The 25305-nt window shown below is 32.9% G+C and overlaps 1 protein-coding gene across 8 annotated transcripts in view; it reads right to left on the reverse strand.

Annotated features, from left to right (window-relative positions):
* The window catches only part of LOC118183531 (phospholipid-transporting ATPase ID-like), a 370912-nt gene that overhangs the window by 118565 nt on the left and 227042 nt on the right, over positions 1–25305 (reverse strand). For 4 of the 8 annotated variants that reach the window (XM_085826190.1, XM_085826191.1, XM_085826192.1 and 1 more), the window contains exons 3-4: positions 24157–24283; positions 7941–7999 (exon numbers count right to left, since the gene is read on the reverse strand). In XM_085826190.1, coding sequence (XP_085682316.1) covers positions 7941–7999; positions 24157–24283 — 186 coding nt within the window. The remainder of the gene's footprint in view (positions 1–7940; positions 8000–24156; positions 24284–25305) is intronic. The other 4 variants (XM_085826193.1, XM_085826195.1, XM_085826197.1 and 1 more) reach the window with 1 other exon arrangement.

The raw sequence follows: 25305 nt of genomic DNA on the forward strand, positions 1-25305 counted from the left end.
AACGATGTTTTTGCGTGATATCTGTACGTAAGGACAGAATAACAGACTCGTTTCCTCCAAAAAAATTATAAAACTGCTTCAAAATGAATTCTGAAGAGAATTTTTCGTGGCGTCTGTACGAACGTACGTACGTATGTACGTATCTCGCATAACTCAAAAACGAGTAGCCTCAGAACGTTGAAATTTGGTATATATTACTGCTATAACATGCAGATGTGCGCCTCGTATTTTGGTTGCAATCGGCCGCGCCAAACGTATATAAATATATTTATATATATATCCACTCTGTTACCCGGCTCAATGATCTCAGTTTCTTTACGCTCATATGTTTGTAAATTGTACCTTTTTTGCTTTAAAAATTATATAATTTTGTTGTTCTTATCTTCTGGTTAAGGTTTTTATGCCTTTAGTAATTCTGTATGCAATATTTTTAGAATTATCAATAATTTTTAAGTTGTTTAAGTGCCGCTAAGCCTAATATATATTTTTTTTTGATGGCGGCCATTGATTGTTTACATTTGAAACAGCAGACCAATGGATTTGTTGCCAATCAAGAGAAACTTAGCTTCGCAACAACAAAGATAACGCCTTCATTTATTATTGCGAATTAAATCATGCTTAAACCTTTCTGGAATTTTTTCGAGGAAATAAGTGTTTAAGATTTACTTGGTAATTTTTAATACAGATATTTTGAGTTTTTATGTATTTTTCCTTCTTGCGAAGTGAAAATTGAATTAATTGAACGAGAAATACTCAATCGTCTGTGAAAAACTGCTCCTTTTTTGTTTTGTTTGCTTAATTTCTAGATATACTAGAGTATTTGAATGGAACATGTGGCAACGATTAGATAATTCTATTCTTTAAATGATATAAATTTTGTGCATTATGAGTTATAATATGAACGAAATATAATACTGTTAAGTGAATCTAGCGCCAAAAGTGTCGCTATGGTAAACAAATACTAGAGTGAATTTTAAAGAATGCCTTTATTCTGTTGTGGTTTATGCGCTGTCGACGAAGGAGATTTAATTCAATCCAATAAATTTAAATGAAATGCAAGAAAAAATGCGTATAATTTAATATTCCGAACAAGGAAGTCATGTGGTCTACACATCAGATTTTTTTTTTTTTTTTTTTTTTTTTTTTTTTTTGTACAACGTTTCATGTTCAACAGGTAACACAAAAACGTTAAAAAAAGCCAGTGAGGTTGTACCGCTAAAAAGGGCTCCCCCAGTCTAAAACTCTTAAGGCTTTGAATATTACTTGCTTAAATGCCATACGAAATTGAAAAGTGACGTAGTCGTAGATCAAACAAAAATAATCTTGGGAAGCTTCTTTGTCTTGGGAACAAAAATAACCTTGGAAAACTTGCGGATTAGTATCATAACATTCAGTATCAGTTGTGTAGTTTGTTTATCATGAGTCTTTAAAATGTTTCATTGGAATTACGAATAAACCTGTATTATCACTAGTGATTAATTAATGCATTCTTATTAAACCCCATCTTTGAACAGTTATGTAACTCAAAATTATTGCTTAGTAACGCGAATAAGAAAGCAGTAAAGTTAAATTCAGACAGCAATACAGCAATTAGAAATACCAAAACTTAATTTTATGAAATAAAACAAACTATGCGTTTTAATAATCCATAGTTTCTTTAGTAGTTTAATATAACATTAATAAAATACAACTTCTTTCATTACGTACAACTTCTAAATTCGAAACTGTACTCATTCGCCAAATTGTTTTCTTTTAATTTTTCCTTGGAAATAAAAATATATTTTTTCATAATCACATTCTGTTTCATTAGGGATAATTAAATTGTATATATTCCATTAGGAAAATGGGTTCTCTGTTAAATTTACAAAATACGTAATGAAACTATCCTTATTACCTACACATCCAACTAGGTGCTGTCAAAATTACAGTTTCATCCGAGGAAACGCATTGCCATTAAAGTGCTGTCTGCAATACTGAATTCCAGTCTCATTCGCATCTACGTGAAAGGAATTAAAAAACACCTATTTCTGGGAAAACATTAAAAGCCTGAAATTAATGGTAACTTTTGATTAAATATTTACGTGGGTATAGTTCATTCACCCTGTTTTAATTCACAGATCATGTACTGCCTACTTGCATTTAGGAAAGCGAGTATAGAAATCAGATTTCTGCAAAACGTAAAAATTCGGTGAAAAAACGTACACACCTCCGTACTTCCCAGCTTTATATTAAAACATATACAGACAGCCATAAGGCGGAAATAGCCAGAATTTATGACATTCGTATTCCGTTTGCGTCCCTTAGGAGAAAGAAAAAAGTTGCTGACCGGTTTGATGTAGCTTTGTGACCGAAACTTTGTCCTTCTCAAGGTCGATAGCATATGGTCATGCATTATTGCTACCGCGGTAGTGTACAGCCATCTAGGAGAAGAATGTAATCATTTTCACACGGGTACCAAGTATATTTTGCAGGTATATTAAAAGTTTGTTTTAAAGCTACGCAAAAGAAAAGTAAAGAAACGTGAAAGGATTCGAATTGCAAAGTAGTGCCAGGGGGTTTGTTAAGTTTTTTTTTTTTTAACGATGTCGCTGAGCTCGTGCTTTACGAATCTACTCTTGGACTCATTCCCGTTAACACAGCACAATTTTTTTCCTTTCAATGTTGTTATTAAAAATCACTTTTTTGCACTTACATTACGTAAAATTCAGCATCAGATTCACATACGTATGATTCTGCTGCGACATATGTGATTTTTACTATAATCACAAAAAGAGAATTTACTAAAGTGTTAAGTTAAACTCAACGGAATATACACTCATGTCCATAAATTAAGGATAATTCGGAGTCACGCGGAAATCGAACTCTAAAATAAATATATCACCTGTAAAATCACTACACACATCTTCAAGAATCATATGCAAATTTCAGTTTGTAACCAGATGACACCGATGGTACGTCACAATGACGAGAGTGTAAGAGAGTGATATAAGGAATACAGGCAAAGAAGTAAAATTGCTCGCAGGCGCTTTATAAGCATTTCAGTGCAATAACCGAATAGTTATGACACAAAGGACGCATCTGGATGATTTTTTTACGTGGTAGATTTATCGGCTGTCTTGAATGTGGGCGTACCCAACTAGAAGTATCAGACGAACTTGGAACTGTCCAAAGTGTCATCTCCAGGCTTTGGCAACGATTCCAAGGTGATGGTAATGTGAGTAGACGTTACAGCACAGGTCGCCCCAGAGTTACAACGCCGAATGAGGACCAGTATTTGGCAGTTACTGCCAAAAGAAACAGGCGGAGCACAGCCTCAGACCTGTCTCGTCAGCTCTCTTCAGCCACTCGTACGACAATTTCAAGGCAGACCGTGTACAGACGCTTAGGGCAGATTGGTCTATATGCTCGTAGACCTGTCAGAGGCGTTCCACTTACTGCAACTTACTGTCGCCTGCGGTTAGCCTGGAGTAGAGAGCATGCATTGTGGACACCGCAACAGTGGACTTGTGCGATGTTTTCCGACGAGTCCAGGTTTAGCTTGTTGTCTGATTCTCGCCGGACTTTCATATGGAGAGCTCCAGGTACCCGTTACCACCAAGAAAACATCATTAAACGACACCGTTGCGGTGGTGCAGGAGTGCTCGTTTGGGGTGGAATTATTCTGGGTTCCAGAACTGACCTGCATGTTCAAATTGGAACCATGACAAGCCAAATCTATCGGGACGTCATTCTGGAACAACATGTATGTTTGTTCCGAGGCGCCATGGGAGCACAATTTGTGTTTATGGATGACAATGACCGTCCTCACCGTGTAAACATCGTAAGCGAATGCCTTCAGTCGGAGGATATCACCCGTATGGACTGGCCAGCATTCTCACCGGACTTGAATCCACTAGAGCACGTGGTGGACATGCTTGGCCGACGAGTTGCAGCCCGTCAGCCTCCTCCTACATGTCTACCGGAACTTCGGAGAGCATTGCTTTGTGAGTGGTGTAATACGATAATTTGATACTCAGCATGCCTAGACGTTTTACGGACTGTATTGCATCGTCTGGGAGACATACAATGTACTCGTATTAACAATTATACCAACCATGTAATATTGGTTTTTTCTAAATAGGTTTTTTTTTTTTTTTTTTTTTTTTTTTTTTTTTTTTGTAATTTGCTCCAGGGAGAAAAAATCGCTAATTTTTTAATAATATCAAACATATAACATCTTTTTTGCTCTTTACCTTTTGTTTAATAAATAAGCTTTACAAATAAGTCAAATTTGTTTTGCTTCTAACTCTTCCTTTGTTTGCTTTTTCATTATCCTTAATTTATGGACATGAGTGTAGTATGATATCCTTAAAAATTTAATATCTCGCAGTGCACTAAAATCGCGAGAGTTAAGTGTTGCCATACCTGTCGTTTCTATTCACTATATACAGGATACAGAAAAATAATACATAATTACATTTAGTAGCAAATTCCTTTCATCTGAAAGTGTCATGTCAGTGTCATGGACAAAAAAAAATGGGGATCGAGATTAATAGCACTTCTAATGCTTAAAATAATTCATGCTAATATTGATAACTATAATGTGTGGTCAAGTATTTTAATTTACAGCAAGTACACATTTAATTGAAAATAATATAAAAATTTTAATGACTAATAAATAAAATTATTGCTTTTAAAATTTTTAATTAATTTAGCAAAAACGGTCTGATTTTTTAAATTTGAAGATAAATTACATTTTTTATGTTTCGCCAAATGATAACACTGATATTAGACCACCAAATATTAGAGCCCTGTATTATATTTACAGAAATTAAATAATGTAGAATCTGCATTAAGTACGCATTGTGATAAAATAACTGTACCTAGAGCTATCAAATCGTAAATAAAGTACATCTGCATCCAAATATGGGCATCTGGAAGCCCAAATTTGGAATTTATTTTGTTATCTGTTTCATATTTTGTTTATGAGTTTTTGATTAAGAAACTGAACGATTTCAAAGCGAGCAATGGCAACACTGCACGGAAAAGGAAAACATTTTTATCTCCAGCGCGCGAGACTGTGTATCGGAAATTCTAAAGACATGCTTTTTAAAATATTTTGTAATATTGCAGTTGAATTGAATTTTATGTGGTTTAAGTGCGAAGAACATTATGTTTAACAAGTAAAGGTAACACAGATTTTTTTTGTGTGTAGAATGTACATAACAGAAAAGTACCAAGGGTTCGTTCCATATAAATTAAGAATAGTTCTTCCTTTTCATCAAACCACTATAAGACGAAATGACACGGAAATCTCACTTCCCCCTAAGAACGTTCAATTTTTCTCATACATAAGATACCTAGACTACAAAACTGAGAGTAGTAATAAACTAGAAAGACCTTTTTAATTTATAATTTCTTTCTTCATTATTCCTGAGCACTTTTCGGCGTATGTGTGATCTTCACATAAAGAGTTAATGAAGAGCAAATATTTAAATAGAGTTTCCCCTTGACAAGCACACATAAAAGTATAAAACTACTTGTCACAGCTTACGAGGTGTAGATTAAAACTGAATATTTGTGTAATGTAACTAAGATTGCAAGGGGAAGAAATCTTATGTTCAGATACTGTTTTTTTAATCCATTTTTTTTACCATCATGAAACTGAAAGTAACGATTATTTCATATTTTATTTAGAGGTCAGTCATTACAGGAAAGTACAATTTTAATATAGAGTTTGTAAAAGTATCTGCGAATTACCTTTGGTTTTGTATTTTTGATAACTTGTATTATTATTATGGTTTTATGTTTATTAATCAATTATCTTATTAACTTAATCATTTATCTTATTAGCTTAATCATTTATCCTATTAGCTTAATCATTTATATTATTAGCTTAATCATTTATCTTATTAGCTTAATCAATTATCTTACTAGCTTGTCTTTACTGTCACTTCTGCTTTCGTGGGTTCCCACAAGAATATAATTAATGTATTTAAGCACATAATTCTTGAGCTCGACATATAGCTTCAGAAATTATCGTGGGTCCCTATTGATTGAATCGACTTTAGTCTTACCATCCATAATAGCTCGTGATAGTTTGATAACCTGGAATCTAAGCTTACTAGGGCATTTCGCGTTGTAGATTTTATAATTTAAAATTTACTTTAAGCTTTGTTTCTGCTATTTCCACAAGCTGTGAAGTTTGATTAGTGTTATTGCACAGGTTTGTGTAACTGTTACGCTGACAAACCAATAAAATGGTTTATTTTAAACTCTTTTTCTCTGTTAAGTAACTTTAATCAGACATTTTACGCGGCTTAAACCGTCTGACTGTCTTCGTAGATCCAGAGTTTCATATTTGAAACTGTTAGGATGCGCCTAGAGCTTTACATAAATTATCAAGGCTTAAAACTTCCTCACAGGGTGACTTTCTTATAAACTTAATTAATTAGCTTGTCTTTAATCAATTTAAGGTGATTTTAGATAACTCTCACTTAGAAAGTATATTTTACCTAAATGAAAAACGAAGACTTTCAAAGAAGCGAAAATTAGCCTTTTGCATAGCCTTAAGATTCTGGTAAGAAGTTAAAGTTCAAAAGTGTGTTAATTCACCACAAATATTTCCATATAAGTAAGTATACGGATAAGCAGCCTCTATAAAAATGAAAAGTACTTTCTTATTAAAGCCACCCCCAAAATTTAATCGCTGATCAACCCAGATGTAAAATGCAGGTACACTTGGCGAGATTTCGACTAGATATCTTGGTTGATTAGTGATGCAATCTTGCGGCAGCTATAATAAGGAAGTAGCAAATGAAATAATATTAAAACAATTCTGAAAGCTTTCATATTTTGTATTACTTCTAAAGAGGCGTTTGTATCATTTACATGCACATGCAAGTTTCGAGAGCATTTGGGCTAATGTCCCTTTGGACTAAAATATATGAAAACAGCATATCTTTAGAATTTCCGATAGACAGTCTCAGGCGCTGAAGATAAATTGTTTTATTCCGTACAGTGTTGTCGTTGCTCGCTTTGAAATCGTTGAGTTTGTTAATCAAAAATTAGTTAAAGTTTTACAAAACAGGAAACAGACAATAAAACAAATTCCAAATTCGGGTTTCTGGGGGAAGTATTCGAGTGGAGAACTACGTTATTCAAAATTTAATGGTTCTATCTACCGCTGTTTTTTTTTTCCCAGTGCGAGAGACATACATACATTCATGCAGACTTTTCATTATTTAATTTCTTTAAATAAAATACAGGGCAATAATATTTGGTGGCAACAGTTTGAAAAGTGAAACAGACATTTATAGTGAACCGGCGCAAAATGCCGTTTGGAGACTAATAGCCCTTTTGGGCTAATGCCCCTTTGGGCTAAAAATAGTATACACCAGCTTTATGCTAATGGGAGGAAGAAAATGTATTTTCTTTTTAATACTGGATCTCTATCATTATGTCTTGTTAACTTTCCTGCTGAACATTGCAGAATTTCCCTGGGAATCCCGCAACCAATGCCATGGCTGCTTGCAGCTCATGTGACAAACTGTCACGCCCCTTTCACCATCAGCTCCTGCCTTCTTGGACCTACGGTCCTGACTCAGTCTACCTTCTGCGCTCTTTGTACAACCACTTGATGACAGCCGGAACAGATCATGCAATTTGATAATCACGGCAAAAGAGCAACTTGGAATGGACACTATAAGTTAACTTTCGTTTTAATGTCGGATAGCATAAGTGCATTTTCGTTTTAATATTGGATAACGTAAACTAATTTTTATTTGATTGCTAAGTAACATAGGCTCGTTTGGTTTAACTGTTGAATAGTATAAACGTATTGTCGTTTTAATCTTCGACAACATATTCTCGTTTCTATCTTAGTGATGAATTATATGAGCCCATTTTGGTTATAGCTAGAATTTGCGCATTTTTGTTAATTAGGAAATTTCTGTACTCACTGCATATTTGAACTGTGCATTGAAGTCCGGATCGTTGGCTCGTACACGCCTCTCCGTCTCTAAAAATTCAAAAAGAGAGAATGACTACTCATGAAAGTACCAAACATGCAAATAACAATATAACTATTCTTAAAACTAATATAACATATTTTTTCTTCGCCGTTTTAAGGCATTAGGATTTAAATCAATACATGAGTTTCAGACTATTTTTCATTTCTTCAAGCTTAACTTGGAGGGTATAAGTTCAGTTAAACAATTGGATTAACATATATATATACTGGTAACGTAAAGTTACCATCATAAAATGATTTGACTCATCCATACAATCAGATTTATAAAATATTAATATCATGTCCAAAACTGAGTCTATCGTGTCCTTAGACTCGTATGTCGTATTCCTGTCTACTTTCAAATTTTACTTATCGAATGTTACAATCGAGAAGATCAAGGACGTAGGAAAGATTAATTACGGTTACTTCTTAGGAAAGATTAATAACAATTATTCAATTCGCTAATTACAGTTACTACAAGACTTAGGAAAGATTAATTACAGTTATTTCTTTGGAAAGATTAATTACAGTTATTCAATCCTCTAATTACAGTAACTACTAGACTTAAGAAAGATTACTCACAGTTACTTCCTGGGAAAGATTAATTACAGTTATTCATTTCTCTAATTACAGTTACTATTAGACTTAGGAAAGATTAATTATACTTATTTATCAGGAAAGATTAATTACAGTTATTTCTTTGGAAAGATTAATTACAGTTATTCAATCCTCTAATTACAGTAACTACTAGACTTAAGAAAGATTACTCACAGTTACTTCCTGGGAAAGATTAATTACAGTTATTCATTTCTCTAATTACAGTTACTATTAGACTTAGGAAAGATTAATTACACTTATTTATCAGGAAAGATTAATTACAGTTGTTCAGTTCTCTAATTATAGTTACTACTAGACTTAAGAAAGATTAATTACAGTTGCATTAGATGTATGCCAGAAGATAGTTTAATAGCTTTACAAAGAGCCTCACAATACTTAACATTATTTTTTTTAATTCCTCGAAATTCTTCGTTACTGATATAGAAATGAAAACTTATATTACGATAAAAAATTTTGTTTTCGAGAAGGAAAATATTCTTTGCATTAAAAAATTATTAATATTTGCAAAGTTGTAGAAAAAATAAAAATTCTCGGTCCTTTTATGTTATTGAAAGTGGATTCGGGCAGGCACATACGTATGTATGTGTACCTGTATGCATATATGTTTGTACGTACGTATATGTATGCGTATGTATACACGCTCACACGTATACACACATACACGTTTGTGTAAAATATAAAATAAGAAATGAATCTAATATGTTAGCCTTATTAACTAAAAAAATTGAATTTAGAATTCAAATTAGGCCTAAACACTTTTATGCCCAAAATTAATGTTTTAGACTCCTTATAAAAAGTTATGAATGGCTATAGATACCTAAAAACATGAATATAAGACACAAGTCAAGGTGAAGGCACAGAAATAAAATCAAAATATGCTTAGAAGTATTCATAATTTTCTGCGATTGCCATTTACAGATCCATAAATCTACAAAAATTCTTCCAAGTTTTTGACAATTGCTAGATTTCTCTCTGTATCTTTAAAACAAAAAAACCAGAACTAAAGTGCAAAATAATTTCAAAGTGCACGTTTCATATCTTTTTGCCTGTAAACATTGCTATTAGTTAAATACTATTTCTATTGCTCGTGTTTTGAATTAGCCTCTCCCGCACTAAAGATAAACGAACGTGCAGTATTTATTATCACTTTGGATATTTTATGTAATGAGACTTGCACAGTCCTCAGCTTTAGCAGTGCTTTAGAAGCGAAACTTTTTTGCAGTTATTTTTCTACATCAAAGAATATTCACTCCAAACTGAGTATATTTCAATACAGTAATACTTGAAATGCTCCTGTTATAGGACAACATAATATTATTTTTTTTAATGTAAGAACTATGCAGTTTAGGTTAGTTATTTTAATAAACAAGATTTAGTGTCAATACTCTTCCCAAACAGCATTGTGTTAAAAGAATTCAGAAAAACACATTTTTAATTTAAAGACAGCCAATTTGCAACACATACACACATATATATGTATGCATACGTATATACATATTGTTTGCATCAGTTAAGGTATGTTTAGATCTGTCAGATAAGATACTTTTAAATAGATTTTTTTTAAATAATGTGTGACGGGAGAATGTGGGCACCATTCTTTTACCATATGGTTAATTGGTAAAGCGCCCAGTCAACCTTTATTTTTGTTAAAAAATACATGTGGCATTGGATGTTATATAGATACATATACGTGAAGTGAAATATACATATTTTTATGTTTTTCTCTTCCTGACACCAGTTGTTACGTTATTTTCTTCCTTCACGCGCGTACGGGGTTTGTAGATTTGGAGTGAATAACGACGGCACTTGATGAAGTATCGAAACACACTTTAGTTAGCCAATATTAATCAGCACAACTCCAATAACACTTTTTACAGTCGTCGAAAATCTACTATAAACACGCTGGAACAATCAGCGACACAGCCTTCACACTGTCAGGAAATAACGGTGGAGATAGCTTCACTGCTAAGCACCAGAGTACAGCTTCCGACTCTGTTTGGTCGTTCTCGGAACTCCAAGTACGCTCGAGACTCTCCACGAGATGCACTCGACGATACACAAGAGTATAACTCTCGACTGTCTAAGACAAAACTCGACGATGCACTAATTCGCGGTGCACTAAAAGACTCTCTCGTTGCACTCGACTACCAACTCGGCGCTAGACTTCGAGACACTCGCTCAATGACTGACTATCAGCTCGCTAGACGAGGCACAAACACTAACTGACTTCAGACCAGCAGGGTTTATATAGCTGTCGGCTTGTGTTCGAGAGCATTCTGGGCTAAACCGGTAAGAATTCGTTCCAGAAGGTTCTCCATCCGTCCATGGTATGTCGCCAAGTAGGCGATTTCTCGTCAAATGTGGCAACCCTGCCTTCTCTTGCCATTTTATGGCAACCCTAAAACTGCTTTGCGGGGAAGCCATCTTATCGCGCCTGTACAATATATAGTAATGAAATAATCATATATAAGTGAAATATACATATATAAGTGAAATAAACATATATAGTCTTGCGTGCATACAGGTTCCTAATAGACTGAATGCACGCAGGTCCGATTATAGATTAATAAAATTTATTTTTATCAAAAGAAATATTTCAGGGTTCTACAGTATCACACAGTACAAGCAATAGTTACGCTTCAAGCTACTAAACTAAGAACGTTAAGCACAAGGCAATGCATCGAAAGAAAAAGCTAATCCAATCCCCCACTGAACAGCTCGCAACAATAATAACAATTAACTAAGAGCAAATGCTCTATATTGTGCCATACATAGTTTGCACCCTGCACCTGATACCTTTAGTACTTTCTGCTTCTCGAAATTACTGGAAAGCAATATGATGGTCGAAGTGCGATTGCAGCTAATATAATGATCAATTACATTTATTAAATTGCAATACCTACTACGGTGATACAGGGACCGGACCAAAATGTCGCCGAATGGCCCTAAAGTTTGACGACTTTTGGCAATTTCTCGCCAAAACTGTTGTCAGCTTGGCGATATCTCGCCAAATTACCGAGATACCCATTTACTCAATGTTAACTACACTTGCCTTATTCGTACTTTTTCGGCACTGCTTCTCTCTTCAGATTTTTTTTCACATTACATTACACCGAAAAATACAACAATTTTACATATAATTGCACTAAAATCATGTAGCTATGTACAAATTCGTAACAATAGTATAGTTCAAATATAGCGAAATACTTATGGTGGTTGAATACACAATCACATATTTTAAACAGTAACATATTTGTAATATATTCACCGGTTTGCATATTGATATAATTATCATAGGTCTAAGTGAAATAATATACATGTTAATAATCATAACGACTGGTGCTAGTCATTAGTCATATTTACGATTAAATTACTAAATCGTTAACTGATTAAAAAGTCCCAATATTATTTCATCTTACAGTGCTCTTTCTAATAAATGCATATAAATGTCAAATAAAGTATGATTAGTAACACAGTATACTTTGTGACTACAAAACGTCGTTTGGCGCATGTTGTCCCACAGCCAAAAATAAGCAAATTATTTAGTATTAAATTCTCAAATTGAGAATTGTTCATCGATGCTACGATATATATTAACAAAATGATAAGCTAAAGGTTTTAAATATTGTTAAGTTTTCCTGACGATTAACAAAAATTCTCAACCCAAAAGAGGCATAATTACGATTATTAGTGTTTTTAGTCATGATTTGATGTTAATGGCTTACGTTAACTTTGACTATTAGCATTTTTATTAATCATACTGATGATCAAAATCATGTTAGTCATCAAAATTTGAAGAAAAGGTGCACAGAAATGACTAAAAACGTTTTTGAAGATATAAGTTTGAGGATATATAAAAAATGGCTATAAGACCTCAAATATTTGGTGACCAAATTTTTCTTTCCTGACATATGATTCATATTACTTAATGAGAAATTTAAAGTTTTCTTAGTTAAAACCAATCTGATTGCGAATTTTATAATTCCTGAAGAGTTAAAAATCTAACATAGAGCAATGAGTTTTCTAAATAGGGTAGACAATAAGTTAGAATTTAAAACTGTGACGAATGCATGTATTTAAGTAACTATTCATTTCTCCTTCCTTCAAAAGATGGCGCTGCAATTCTCGTATTGCCTTTTGTTTCCTTTTAAATTAATTTTGTTACTTACTATGTTTATTTATTCTTTTTTCCTTTTAAATTAATTTTGTTACTTACGTTGTTTATTTATTCATTTCTTTCCCAGATGCAATTAAGATAAACTATCCGAAAAGGTTTCTGTAATTAATAAATTTGACTTCGAGGAATCATGTCATATTTATCAAAACCTATCATCACTGTCTTAGCGATTTCAGTTAAGTATTTGAACATTTCTCCGAGAATTTTTATCTTCGTATTTCAGATATGGGACGCCATATTCATTGCTAACTTTTCCAATTTTAATGAACTTTCAAGCACAACCATACACACTTCCAGATAATTCTGGATTTCTGTGGAGGCAATCATTTTCTGTTGATGATGACTACCATGTATGATAGTGAAATATTCTTTTAAAAATATAGAGCCTATAAAAAATCTCTGTGTACACATAACTTATATTATATATATATAATATAAGTTATACTGTCGTTGTATGCCGTGATTAGCACGAAGATTTCGTACTGTGTTACGACTGTCTCAACTTCTAGTGTCTTAGAATGGCGCTTCAAGTAAAACGATTAATGGACACTGAGGTCCAGAGGGACAGAATAGAAGATGGCAGAGGAGCATGACCACTTTGTTACGAGTGCAGTCGTCAACATCACAACTGATACACAATTTATAAAACACCGTCATGTTTAATTAATAATCTTAAAACTAAATTAATGGTATCGAATACGCTTCCATAATGTAATTAATATTTAAATGTATATTACAGTTTTAAAGTGTATAAGTTTTATTTAGTTGCATACTAGGTATTTGTATTATTTTCCATTTCTGTACACCTCACCTTCTGTTTTAAAATTTAACGTAAAACCTCGATGCCGAATTTTTCGCAATCTTAGACCACGACTTTTTCATTTTCTTTCTGCGTAAATTTACTTCTTTAGCAGCTCCTGTCACTAATTAATGATCTTTGATTATCTCCTGAAATTAATTCAGCTGTTTTAAAAGTAGTCTTCTCAAAGGGGGTAATTGCCACGAGAGGGCTTACTGCATTTATTTATTTACTTCATCTTTATTAAATAACGTATTTGAAACCAAACAAAAAGAGAAAGATTTTTGCTTCTTGAAAAAGGAGCACTTATTTATCGAAACTCGTCGGGCTTTGCCGTAAATTACAAACAAAACTGAGTTTGAATTTTAAAATATTTTGTATAAAATATTAGAGATAATTATCATGCCAGGCAAAAAAAAAAAAAAATAAATAAATAAATAAATAAATAATAAAAAATAAAAATAAAAATAAAAATAAATAAATAAATAAATAAATAAAAAATTAAAAAAATTAAATAAAAACAAAAATAAATAAATAAAAAGTGGCTATCTTCAATTCCTCGAACAACGAGCAGCATGTTGTTTTTGATTTAGGTACTTATATATTAACGCAACCGCCTTAATAGAAGTCGCCAAATTTTCAAATATGCTAAACTCTAGTAACCATGCTCATAACCAATCTTCTGGCAAACGTGCTCATAACAGTCTTTCAGTTAATCAACGCCGCCATTTTCGTATGTGTTCTTTTTTCTTGCATTTCAAGTTCCAGTGGTTTTTATGAAAAATCGTGCCATGTTTTGCCTTAGTTTTAAAATATGAGTTTGTGGAATTTGCCAGCTGTAGAAGAAACTATGGTAAAATTTCTGCAGAAATACAGAATTTTGCTAAGTATTTTCTAAAGGGAACAAGGAGGAAATGTGTTTCCTAGAGCCGCTGTTGCACGAAGCCAATTCTTCGCAATTCTCTGATGGTTTTTTAAGTGGAAACAGATAGCTCTTATTTAAAGAATAGCTAAAAAAATTACAAACATTTGAAGAGGACATTCAGAAAGATTTAAAAATTAGAAAGTTAGAAAGAAAAATTAAAATTTATAAAGATTAGAAAGAAAAAATTAGAAAGATTTGAAGAGGAATGTGTTTTATTTTTTAATGTATCACGTATTCCTTACTTATTAATTCAAATCTGCATTTTAAAATGTTACGTGTGTATTCTTTTCATATGTTTATAATGTTTACCGACTTATGATAAATATCTATAATTTGGGAATCTTAGAAAAAAAAAAAAAAAAAAAGAAAAGAAAGAAAGAAAAGAAAGACAGAAGGAAAAGGGATGCGAACACTCCCACCCGATAAGTCACTTTTACTTTTTCGTCTGTAAAAAATCGCCATACTGAGCCAAGGTGGTGGCGTTAATACGTAAGTGCTTCGTTTTTAAAACAAATCTTAATAAATTATTGTCGAAATCCCTTTGCAGATTATTTTTACATTTCACCAAAAATGCGAGTAAGATGATTAGAAAAATACCAAAACCGTCGAAATGAGTTCCCTATAATAAAGATTGTGCCTAATAATTGACAAAAATATCTACAAAAACTATATGAAGCTTTAAAACTCTTATAGCCAAATAAAAGAATTCTGCTCAAAACACTATCGACAAATATTCATTTAAAAAAAAAATCTAACAATGATGTTCCAAAATACGAAAAACCGCAGCGTTACAAAGCTGAGGCAGCTGCAAAAAAAGAATGGCACAATGACCCAGAATATTCGATAACAGCTTAGAAATCATTCCCATTTTCTCCCTTTCTAGTGCTAAAAAGAAAAGAAAAACGAAAGAAAACAAAAAAGTCTAGTCTCAATATTTGAAGTGTAACTACGCAGGAAAGGCATAAGTGAAAGCATTTTTCTTGTCGTCTGCGTGTTGTGACGTCACTTCCCGATCGATGCAGGCGATCTCGTGAATAAAAGACATTTAGAAGTGAGTGACACAATCGGCGAGAGCAATATCTCTAAAAGTAGTTATAATATCTGTAGCATATTGTTTGCGAACGACTCAAAATTCTTTCCAGACGAGTTAAATCTTTGATTTAAGCCAAGAAACCGCAAGGGAAAATTCCAGATAAATTTACATTTGTAAAAAGCGCCTCCAAAGCGGCTGTAAAAGCTATAACTAGTTTTAAACTATTACCTGCCTTTTTAGCATAAAAATACAATTTATTTGAATTCATTGAAGAACTCAGAATTTCGCAGCATTCTGTACACTGGTATCTTTTTTCCGCCGAAAGGTATCTAAATTTTATTTCAATTTTAAACTCCTTTCAGTCAATACTTTTATATGTAATTTTTAGCGCTCTTCAAATTACCATGCACACGGTTGTCTGTTTAATCGGTACTTACGTATTATCGCTACCAGGTTGGCGCTATTTGTAAGTTTGAGTAAAAAAGTATGAATAGAAAGAAAATGTACATTTATTAATTACAGATAATTTTTAATACAGTTTTTTATATTATTTTGTTTTAAAATATAAAATAGCAATTAAACCCTTCCGGTTTCGAATTTGAATAAGTTGCAGAATTATTTTTTCGGCGGAAATCTTTTGGCTATTGCTTTTACCACTGATTGAAAAACGTATTCTCCATAACCATGTACACGTCGACTTATTTTTACTTAAAAAAACATCCCAGAATTGCACAAAACTGGCATTGCGCACACTCTTTACTTTATCCATGTACACTGCTATTTTCTCATAAATTACAAAAATTTGCACGAAAATGCAGGAAAATTTTGTGAATCTCCACATGCTCTTTTTACAAAACTACGTACAACACGTAGGGTTGCCGTAAGTAGGGTCGCCAAATTGGGCAATTTATGCGAATTTTGGCCTGGTTGCGATAATACGTAAGTACCGTTTAATCTTATAAAACCATCCAAGACTTGCACAAACTCAATATTGCCCACCGGCTATTTGCCAAACGTATCGTGTCTGTAGTTAATTTAGCCATTTTTAGGCCAAATATTACATTTCTGCAGTATTTCATTTCTCGCAGTTTCTTCTATTGTTGGGAAAAAGCATAACCAATATTTTAAGGCGAAAGCTACCACGATTTGCTTACAAGAACTATTAGAACTTGAAATACAAAAGAAAAAAAAGAACTCGTACAAAAATGCGACAATGCTTGACTGAGGAATTGTAATGAGCGTAGTTGCCTGCAGAATGGTTATATGTACAGATGTCCCAGTTTGGCGCATTCTGATATTTCCACTGTAGAGTGATATTCACTGTGATATCCACTGTGATATTTCCCTGTATGAACTGATGGGGTAACAACCAGCAAAACATTTGTTACCAATACTTTACAAGCGCTTGATAAATATTATATATGCGACCACAGACGCAATTTTGACTTCATGTAATCCTCTTCTCGCATATCTCGCAGAATTTTACGTAAATTTGCGCACTCTAAATTTCCTTTTATGCTGGGATTATTTAAAGCTTTTGGAAAGGGTTTTAGAAGTAATTTATATGTATATGTATTTTACCAGGATATATGTATTCCGGAACAAAAGATTTTGTAGAACAACTCTATATGCTTCAGAAGAAAGCTGTAATTTAAATGTATATGTATTTTACCAGGGTATATGTGTTCCAGAACAAAAGATTTTATACCACATATACGAAAACTCTATATATTTCAGAAGAAAGCTCTAATTTATATGTATATGTATGTGTGTTCCAGAATAAAAGATTTTGTACCATATATACGACACCTCTATATGCTTCAGAAGAAAGCTGTAATTTATATGTATATGTATATTTTACCAGGGTATATGTGTTCCAGAACAAAAGATTTTGTACCACCTATACGACAACTCTATATACTTCAAAAGAAAACTGTAATTTATATGTATATGTATTTTACCAGGGTATATGTATTCCAGAACAAAAGATTTTGTACGACAACTCTATATGCTTCAGAAGACATTTCGGTACTATTCCGTTTTGAGGACCGTAAAAAACTGCAGCGAAAATGTATGCGCAAAAGCGCCAAATCTAGCAAACGCGCTGATTTCAGATTGCGTAAGTTTATATAGTTCTATATTTCTTAAGACGCCATTGAAATAATAGTTTAATTTTTAAATCCTTTTTCGATTTTAAATCCTTTTTTTAATATCCTATGGATTTAACAATTTGGGAATTGACGAAAAGTCGGCAATAGAATTTTGGGTGAAGTGCAGAATCACCCACTGTTTGACGCGTTTTTAAGAATTGCACATACTCCGTATCCATGTGTACATCGACCTACTTTCACTTAAAAAAAATCCCAGAATTGCACAAAAATGGCACTGCGCACACCCTTGACTTTATCTATGTACACATCGACCTATTTTCACTTAAAAAGTAAAAGAAAATTGACAAAAATCCAATTGTTTTTACCCTTGTAAAAAGCGGCAAACAAATAAGTGAGCGATTCTGCACTTTACCGAGAATATTTTCAAAGAAAACGCATCATTCATTATAGAAAATTATGTTTGAACAACCAACGAGATGAAATTACGCTTTAGCGATAAGTCGGTAGCGGAATAGCGATGCAGGCATCCATTCAGTTATGCTTAGCAATTTTTATATAAATTATAATAATGATCTGAAATAGTTATTTACTTTTATGCTTGTTTTCATATAAATTATAATAATAAAAAAATATTATATGAAATTAACCTTTCATCTAAATTAAAACGTCAATCTTAGATAGTTATTTACTATTATACTTCCTTTCTTGCCGCAATTATTTTTGGCAGCATTGGCATCAAAAATAGTTTGGCGATTTTTTACGGTCCTCGAAACCGAATAACACCGAAATTTCTTCGACTAACTGCAAGAAATCCGCATAGTAATCCAATTATAATAAATACATTTATATAGTACGGCTTCAGCAGCTAGCCGTTCATTTCACTGTTAGTCGGTTCTGAGTTCACTGTTATTCTGAGTTCACTGTTCACTGTTCATTTCACTGTTAGTCGGTTCTGAGTTCACTGTTATTCTGAGTTCACTGTTCATTTCACTGTTATTCGGTTCTGAGTTCACTGTTATTCTGAGTTCACTGTTCATTTCACTGTTAGTCGGTTCTGAGTTCACTGTTCATTTCACTGTTAGTCGGTTCTGTTACGGATGAACCATGATTATGAGAAAATTAGCTAAATCGAGTTTCAGCGCTTTTATCATTTCCATTTCAGCTTCATTTTATTGGATGGAACTGATGACATTTATCTTACGTTAAAGAGAATTTGTCTAATATCTGCCGCGTACTTCTTGAGTTATTTACAACTATTTTTTGCTGCATGACTTTACTAATTGTAATAAATTTTCAATTTCTTTTCATATTCATGAGGAGTGCTATTTTGCAGAGACATCCACAATCCATAACTCACAATAGTATGAGGTTCTTATACTTATCCATAATCCATAACTGACAACGGTATGAAGTTATATATTTTTATAATAAACTGTTAGAGGAATGCTTTGTTCTTTGTCGCTCTGACATTTTTTACATAAACCTATCCCTTCTCATCCGCTCTTCATTTTCGCAATCATTGGTCGTAGTCATATACTTCTAATTTCAGAAGAATTTTAAATGACGAAAATATTCGTGCTTTGGCAATGTCACCTTAAAAAAAATTAATTTTCGACGAGTTACGAAATCTAACTTTTAATGCGGTTTCTCGGTTCCTATAGTTATATTTGAAAAAGTCTTATACTCGTTATGAAAAAATAAAATTACAAGCATTTTGACTGTCTTACGAAAACAATGATCGGCTATATTTAATTTCAGAATTTGCAATTTTTGATGTCATTTTCAACTTGCCGTGAGAGATCGGTCAATTAAGTTAGAATAATTTGAAGAAATTAGTTTAAATGAAGTGCAACGAAAAGTATTTATAATTTAAAAGGCCTCACAGAGAAATCTTATGGTGCATAATTCATTTTTTTAAGGTGCACAACTAAATGTCATAGCACTCTTATATGGAAAATTTTAAACGTTCTATACCTAATATATATATTCTATACCTTTTTTTAGTTATTCCAGACTTCACAAAAATCCCTACTGAATCCTTTTAAATTCATTTTACAATTCTTTTTTTAGAAAAAACAGTTCTTTGTTCTGATCGTACCTACAAAGGTCTGGAACGTCACCACCCACTGTCCACTATCATGTGTATATTAGGGTTTATGGTGGCATGCAGGAATGAGTATTTACATCTAACGAACACAACCGACATCACACAAAAAAGTCTAAATTGATTCGGGAACTTCCAAAATAGATATTTCCATTGAAATATTATACCCGAAACTTTTCACGATTACAATACTTCCTTTATTTCGTACAAGGAAGTAAAAAGGTTTCTACTTTCAAAAAATTCTATTTATTTCAGCATTCTCTCAGGAGAGAGAATAGCTTCAGATTCATCATATTCTACTCTTAACTGCTAATAAAGAAAAATAAACATAAATGGCAATAATATTTATTCATATATTTCAAATTCAAACATTTCAAATTCGATTATTATAATGAAACATAGTTGTTTACCGATACAGAAACTTTCATTTAGTATTTGAATTCTTTATAACCAAATCGCCCTTTACATTTTCTGCGATTACATATTTACATATATTTTTATAATAAACTCATTATTGCATTAAGTGTAATAGCATACAAAGCAAGAATAAAAACGAAAAGAGAAAGGCAGAATATGCTGTCAGTATTGTCGTAGCAGCGCTGTAAGTATTATAATAACAAAACCACAAGCATGAAAGGAGAGGTTAAAATTTAAGCAATTACAGCAAAAGTGACGAAGAAATCGAATATGTATGTATCATGTTTTTGAGAAGGGTAAAGGAGGATATCACCAAGAAAGACAAGAATTCTTTTATTCTAAAATTATCGTTATCGCCGTTAATGTTCTTTTGAGACATCACTCGGAAAGTGGTTTTGTCCCTACATCGAAATGCCATCGACTGTAATGGCTTTACTCATATTTAACACTTAATGGATGGATCGTGTAAATTCACGTTTTTCCATTGTGACTTTTTAGTAGGAGGGCCATCCAGATTTACGTTTTCGCTTGAATTTTGAGCACGCTGCGTTAGTTTTCATTTTATGCATATTGTGTTGTTTTTTTCCTGATGCCTAGTACTCTCTTTTGACCCAATTAGACCCTAAAGGTCCACTCGTGACGAGGCGGGTCGGGGTTATCTCCACATTAAAACCTATTACTCTCTGTCGGTTGATTCCACTGTGCAGTTTTGCTTTTTAGGTAGTAGTTTTAAGTAATTTTGTAACCTTTAAATTGGCGAACACGAAAGTGTTTTCTGTGAGAGATGCGGAAATTTAACAGATGATTTATCCGATGTAGGGAGTGAGAATGAATCCGAACTCTATAAGCAAAACAAGATTATGTATATATGTCAGTTCTGTCATGTAATCGAAATGCCATCGACTGTAATGGCTTTACTCATATTTAACACTTAATGGATGGATCAAGTAAATTCACATTTTTCCATTGTGACTTCTTAGGAGGGCCATCCAGATTTACGTTTTCGCTTGAATTTTGAGCAAGCTGCGTTAGTTTTCATTTTATGTATATTGTGTTGTTTTTTCTTGATGCCTAGTACTCTCTTTTGACCCAATTAGACCTTAAAGGTCCACTCGTGACGAGGCGGGTCGGGGTTATCTCCACATTAAAACCTATTACTCTCTGTCGGTTGATTCCACTGTGCAGTTTTGCTTTTTAGGTAGTAGTTTTAAGTAATTTTGTAACCTTTAAATTGGCGAACACGAAAGTGTTTTCTGTGAGAGATGCGGAAATTTAACAGATGATTTATCCGATGTAGGGAGTGAGAATGAATCAGAAATCTATAAGCAAAACAAGATTTATGTATATATGTCAGTTCTGTCAGGTACTACTTCACAAGGGTGAATGTCTTACAAACTATCACACTGTAATATACTAAACATATTAATAAATAATTTTGTAAAGTATTATAAGAAAGGTGCTCATGAATAAAGCTACAACTCTTTAAAACCATACATACATGTTTATTTAATTCTCCTCAAAAATGCCCGGAAACCGAGAAAGGCAGAGCAGATTCTACCCGTCCGTTAAGTGTTAAGAAGGAATAACGGACTGAACAGTAATTTGTCTGTTAATTAATGATCAAACTAATTAACAGAAGGACAAATCAAAATAACAACGAAACCTTACGAAAACGAAATGAAAAATACTCTGCACGTATTCTGCTTTTAGTTAATTAAATACAGGACTTGGTATTTTTATACGCATACTATACATATAGTTGTAAATATTACGTACATAATTCTAGCCTGTTTGTTATAGTAATTGCATATTTTACATTTTGTACACTTAATTCAATTTTACGTTTATTTAGCTATTTTGATTAATCTATGATTTTTGCTCTCTTAAATTTCCACGTGTTTTATTATTTTATTAGTGCTTCATTGATTTATTAATGCTTTATTGTTATTATACACACTTCCAGATGATCTTCATCTTCTGTGGAGAAGGTCATCTTAGAGTTATTCATATTGATACTTATTTATGTTCTCAGAAATACCGAGAGAATTTTTCGGGTAGTCTTCTTCGAGAGGGTTACAGCCGAAAACATCGCGGCAAAAACATCGCGGACGAAAACGTCGCGGAGAAAACAACGCAAGGCAAAAACGTCGTGCTACAAAACATCGTGGGAGAAAACATCGCAACGAGAAAACATCGCAGTTCTAAAACATCGTGGTACAAAACATCGTCGTCGAAAATAAAGCGGTTCAAAAACTTCGCAGTTTAAAAACATCGTCGTTGAAAATATCGTGGTAAAAAATAAAGTATCTACAAATCATCGCATGACGATAACATCGCAGACATGCTTCTTTCAGGCTTTAATAACTGTAAATGGATATTCCCACATTGATTTGTGATCGCAAGATGGAAAGAAGGATAATTTTTACTTTCATACTTTTTATTAACTAATAAATTTTTGTTGAGAAAATAAGAATGAAACTTAAGCATAGAAAATTAATGCAACTTATAGCACTTAATAGAATTTTAAACCGACATAGTTAACTTACAAAGGCCATTAATAAATAATTTTTATAAAGTTTTTACTGGTAATTTTTCATGAAAAGTATAATCTATAATTTGCATTTAATTTTTTATGGTTAAGTTTCCTTCTTACTTTTTCAGCAAACATTTATTAGTTAATAAAATATGTGAAAATAAAAATTATCCTTCTTTACATACTGCGCTCACAAATCATTATGGGAATATCAATTTACAATAATTAAAACCTGAAAAAAAGCATGTCTGCGAAGTTATCGTCATGCGATGATTTGTAGATACTTTATTTTTTACCACGATATTTTCGATGACGATGTTTTTAAACTGCGAAATTTTTGAACCGCTTTATTTTCGACGACGATGTTTTGTAGCCCGATGTTTTAGAACTGCGATGTTTTCTCTTTGCGATGTTTTCTCTTTGCGATGTTTTCTCCTACGATGTTTTGTAGCACGACGTTTTCGCCTTGTGTTGTTTTCTCCGCGACGTTTTCGTCCGCGATGTTTTTGCCGCGATGTTATCGGCGGACACCCTTCGAGAGTGGGTATCCTCAGCATAAGAATTCGCTTTATTTGTAATTATGAGCAAATAAGTGTTGAGTACGTTGTTGTTGTTATTGACTAATCTCTCTCGTGTGATATCAGATCAAACCCTACATCGTTGACAAGAGGTACGGCAGTGAACGTCGCTAACAACTATCCAGGTTGGGCGGTGTTAAGTAAGTGAAAATGTTTAATGAGCTGGAATTATGAAGTAAAGTTTATCAGGCTTGGACGAGATTTGGCGATTTCTAGCCAACTTGGTGATATTATGGAAGTTTTCGGAAGAAAAAGAATGGCAGCTTAAGCTCAATTTCTGTGAAGTGTTTCAATACTGCACTCTCTATAGCTGTGCTATGAAGAAGAAGTTGTAAAAGTCGTGAGTCAGTTGAAAGTTAATGTGCTTAGACTGACGATTCATTTAAGCACTTCCATGATTTTTAGCTTTTCTTGTGTGGGTGATTTGCAATTTGAGTTATTCATTTTATGTAAATGACAATTTCAGCATTATTCTTGAAGAGATACTTTTATTCGTCTGAACGAAAATTTTTGTTGTTCGCTGTTGCAAGCCATATCTAAATTTTCTTCTCCTTCTGGCCTGTTTATCATTTAGGAGTTCTTTGATAATACATGATGCATCACAATATGTTTAAATATTATATATTCGTACAATTTATTGACTAAAATTGTAAACATTTCTAGGAAGTGTTTGTAAGAAGTGTTATGATAATACCAAAGCTGATTTTATTTGAAAACAGTTTAAGCTTTATTTATAACATTAAAAAAGACGAAGGGCAAAGCCATAGTTTCAGAGAAAAGAAGAAGAATGATGCTGAGGACATTTTAGTTTTCACTCGTAAATATTCTTAAAGAACTTGAATTTAGAAATTTGTCACTTTAATACAGTTACCTGTTTTCGATTTACATTGCGTTACAGGGGACTGTTCTTGTACTGAAACTGAAAAGTCGCTACTATCATCGTTATTAATGGCTCCATAACTAAGTCGCTTGTAAGTCTTCTGCTTTGGAGACGTATTCTATGAGGAAAGGAAACATACAGAAATAATTTTGGAGGCTTTCTCTTAATTTTATTTCTTCTCTAAAATATATTGAAAGTATTTCCTAAGTTAAAAAAAATTTTCAATTTTTTATTAAAAAGGGTTTAATATTTTTATCACTTGAAATAAGTCGGACGAATGTCGAAGTTTTCCAATTATTATTAAACTGTGTATTTCAAACTGATTTATGAATAATAAGAAATTAAACTGCATTTTTTTCTCAAAATCCTTGTTTTCGAACTTCTTAAAAATTTATTACTTAAAGGGACTTGCATTAGACTTAGACAGTTCTATATTGCCGAGCTAGTGTAGGTGCAACGTTGCCGGTTCCTTAAATTAAGCCCAAGGGCACATGACACAATGAATTCAGGAAATGGAAAACATCTCGGATGAGAAAACGGAGAAAAGAAAAGTGAGATGGGTAGCAAAAGGAAAAAGGCCAAAGGCATCTAGCAGGTGAATGGAACTTGACAAGATGAAGAAAATCCAAACGGTTCCTTTATAATTCAGAGAAACGACAAATGCAAAACATGGTTGAAAATGCTATACAACAACAAAAAAAGGTCAATACTACTATAAAACTACACAAATTCAACCCATACAACAGAAAATCAATACACAACGACTATTACAACATAACACTAGCAATCCAAACAACTTAGAGTACAGCACTGTCTTTATCAGATAAAATGAAAGAAATTACCGCCTCCAATTGAGGAGCAAGAGAAGAAGCAGAAGTCTCATCCCATGAAGGTGTGAACAGCAAGTGGTCTTATGTTGCGGTCTTCATTGTGTAATTCGTAGTTGAAGACTTGGGAATAATTCACATAGTCGTATTGGACAGCTTTAGAGAAGAATTTCTCATTTGTTCTTTTAATAAATTCTGTGATGATTTCAAGCTTAAGATCTCTATGAAGAAGTTTATTTGGGATGAGAAAGTCAACATCAGTGATAATACGAAGAAATTTATTCTGCACTATTTGAAGTTGATGTAACTGATT

Source organism: Stegodyphus dumicola, chromosome 11, assembly GCF_044657685.1.
Source record: "Stegodyphus dumicola isolate Sdum_Otavi_A_Nest chromosome 11, ASM4465768v1".
Taxonomy (NCBI): domain Eukaryota; kingdom Metazoa; phylum Arthropoda; class Arachnida; order Araneae; family Eresidae; genus Stegodyphus; species Stegodyphus dumicola.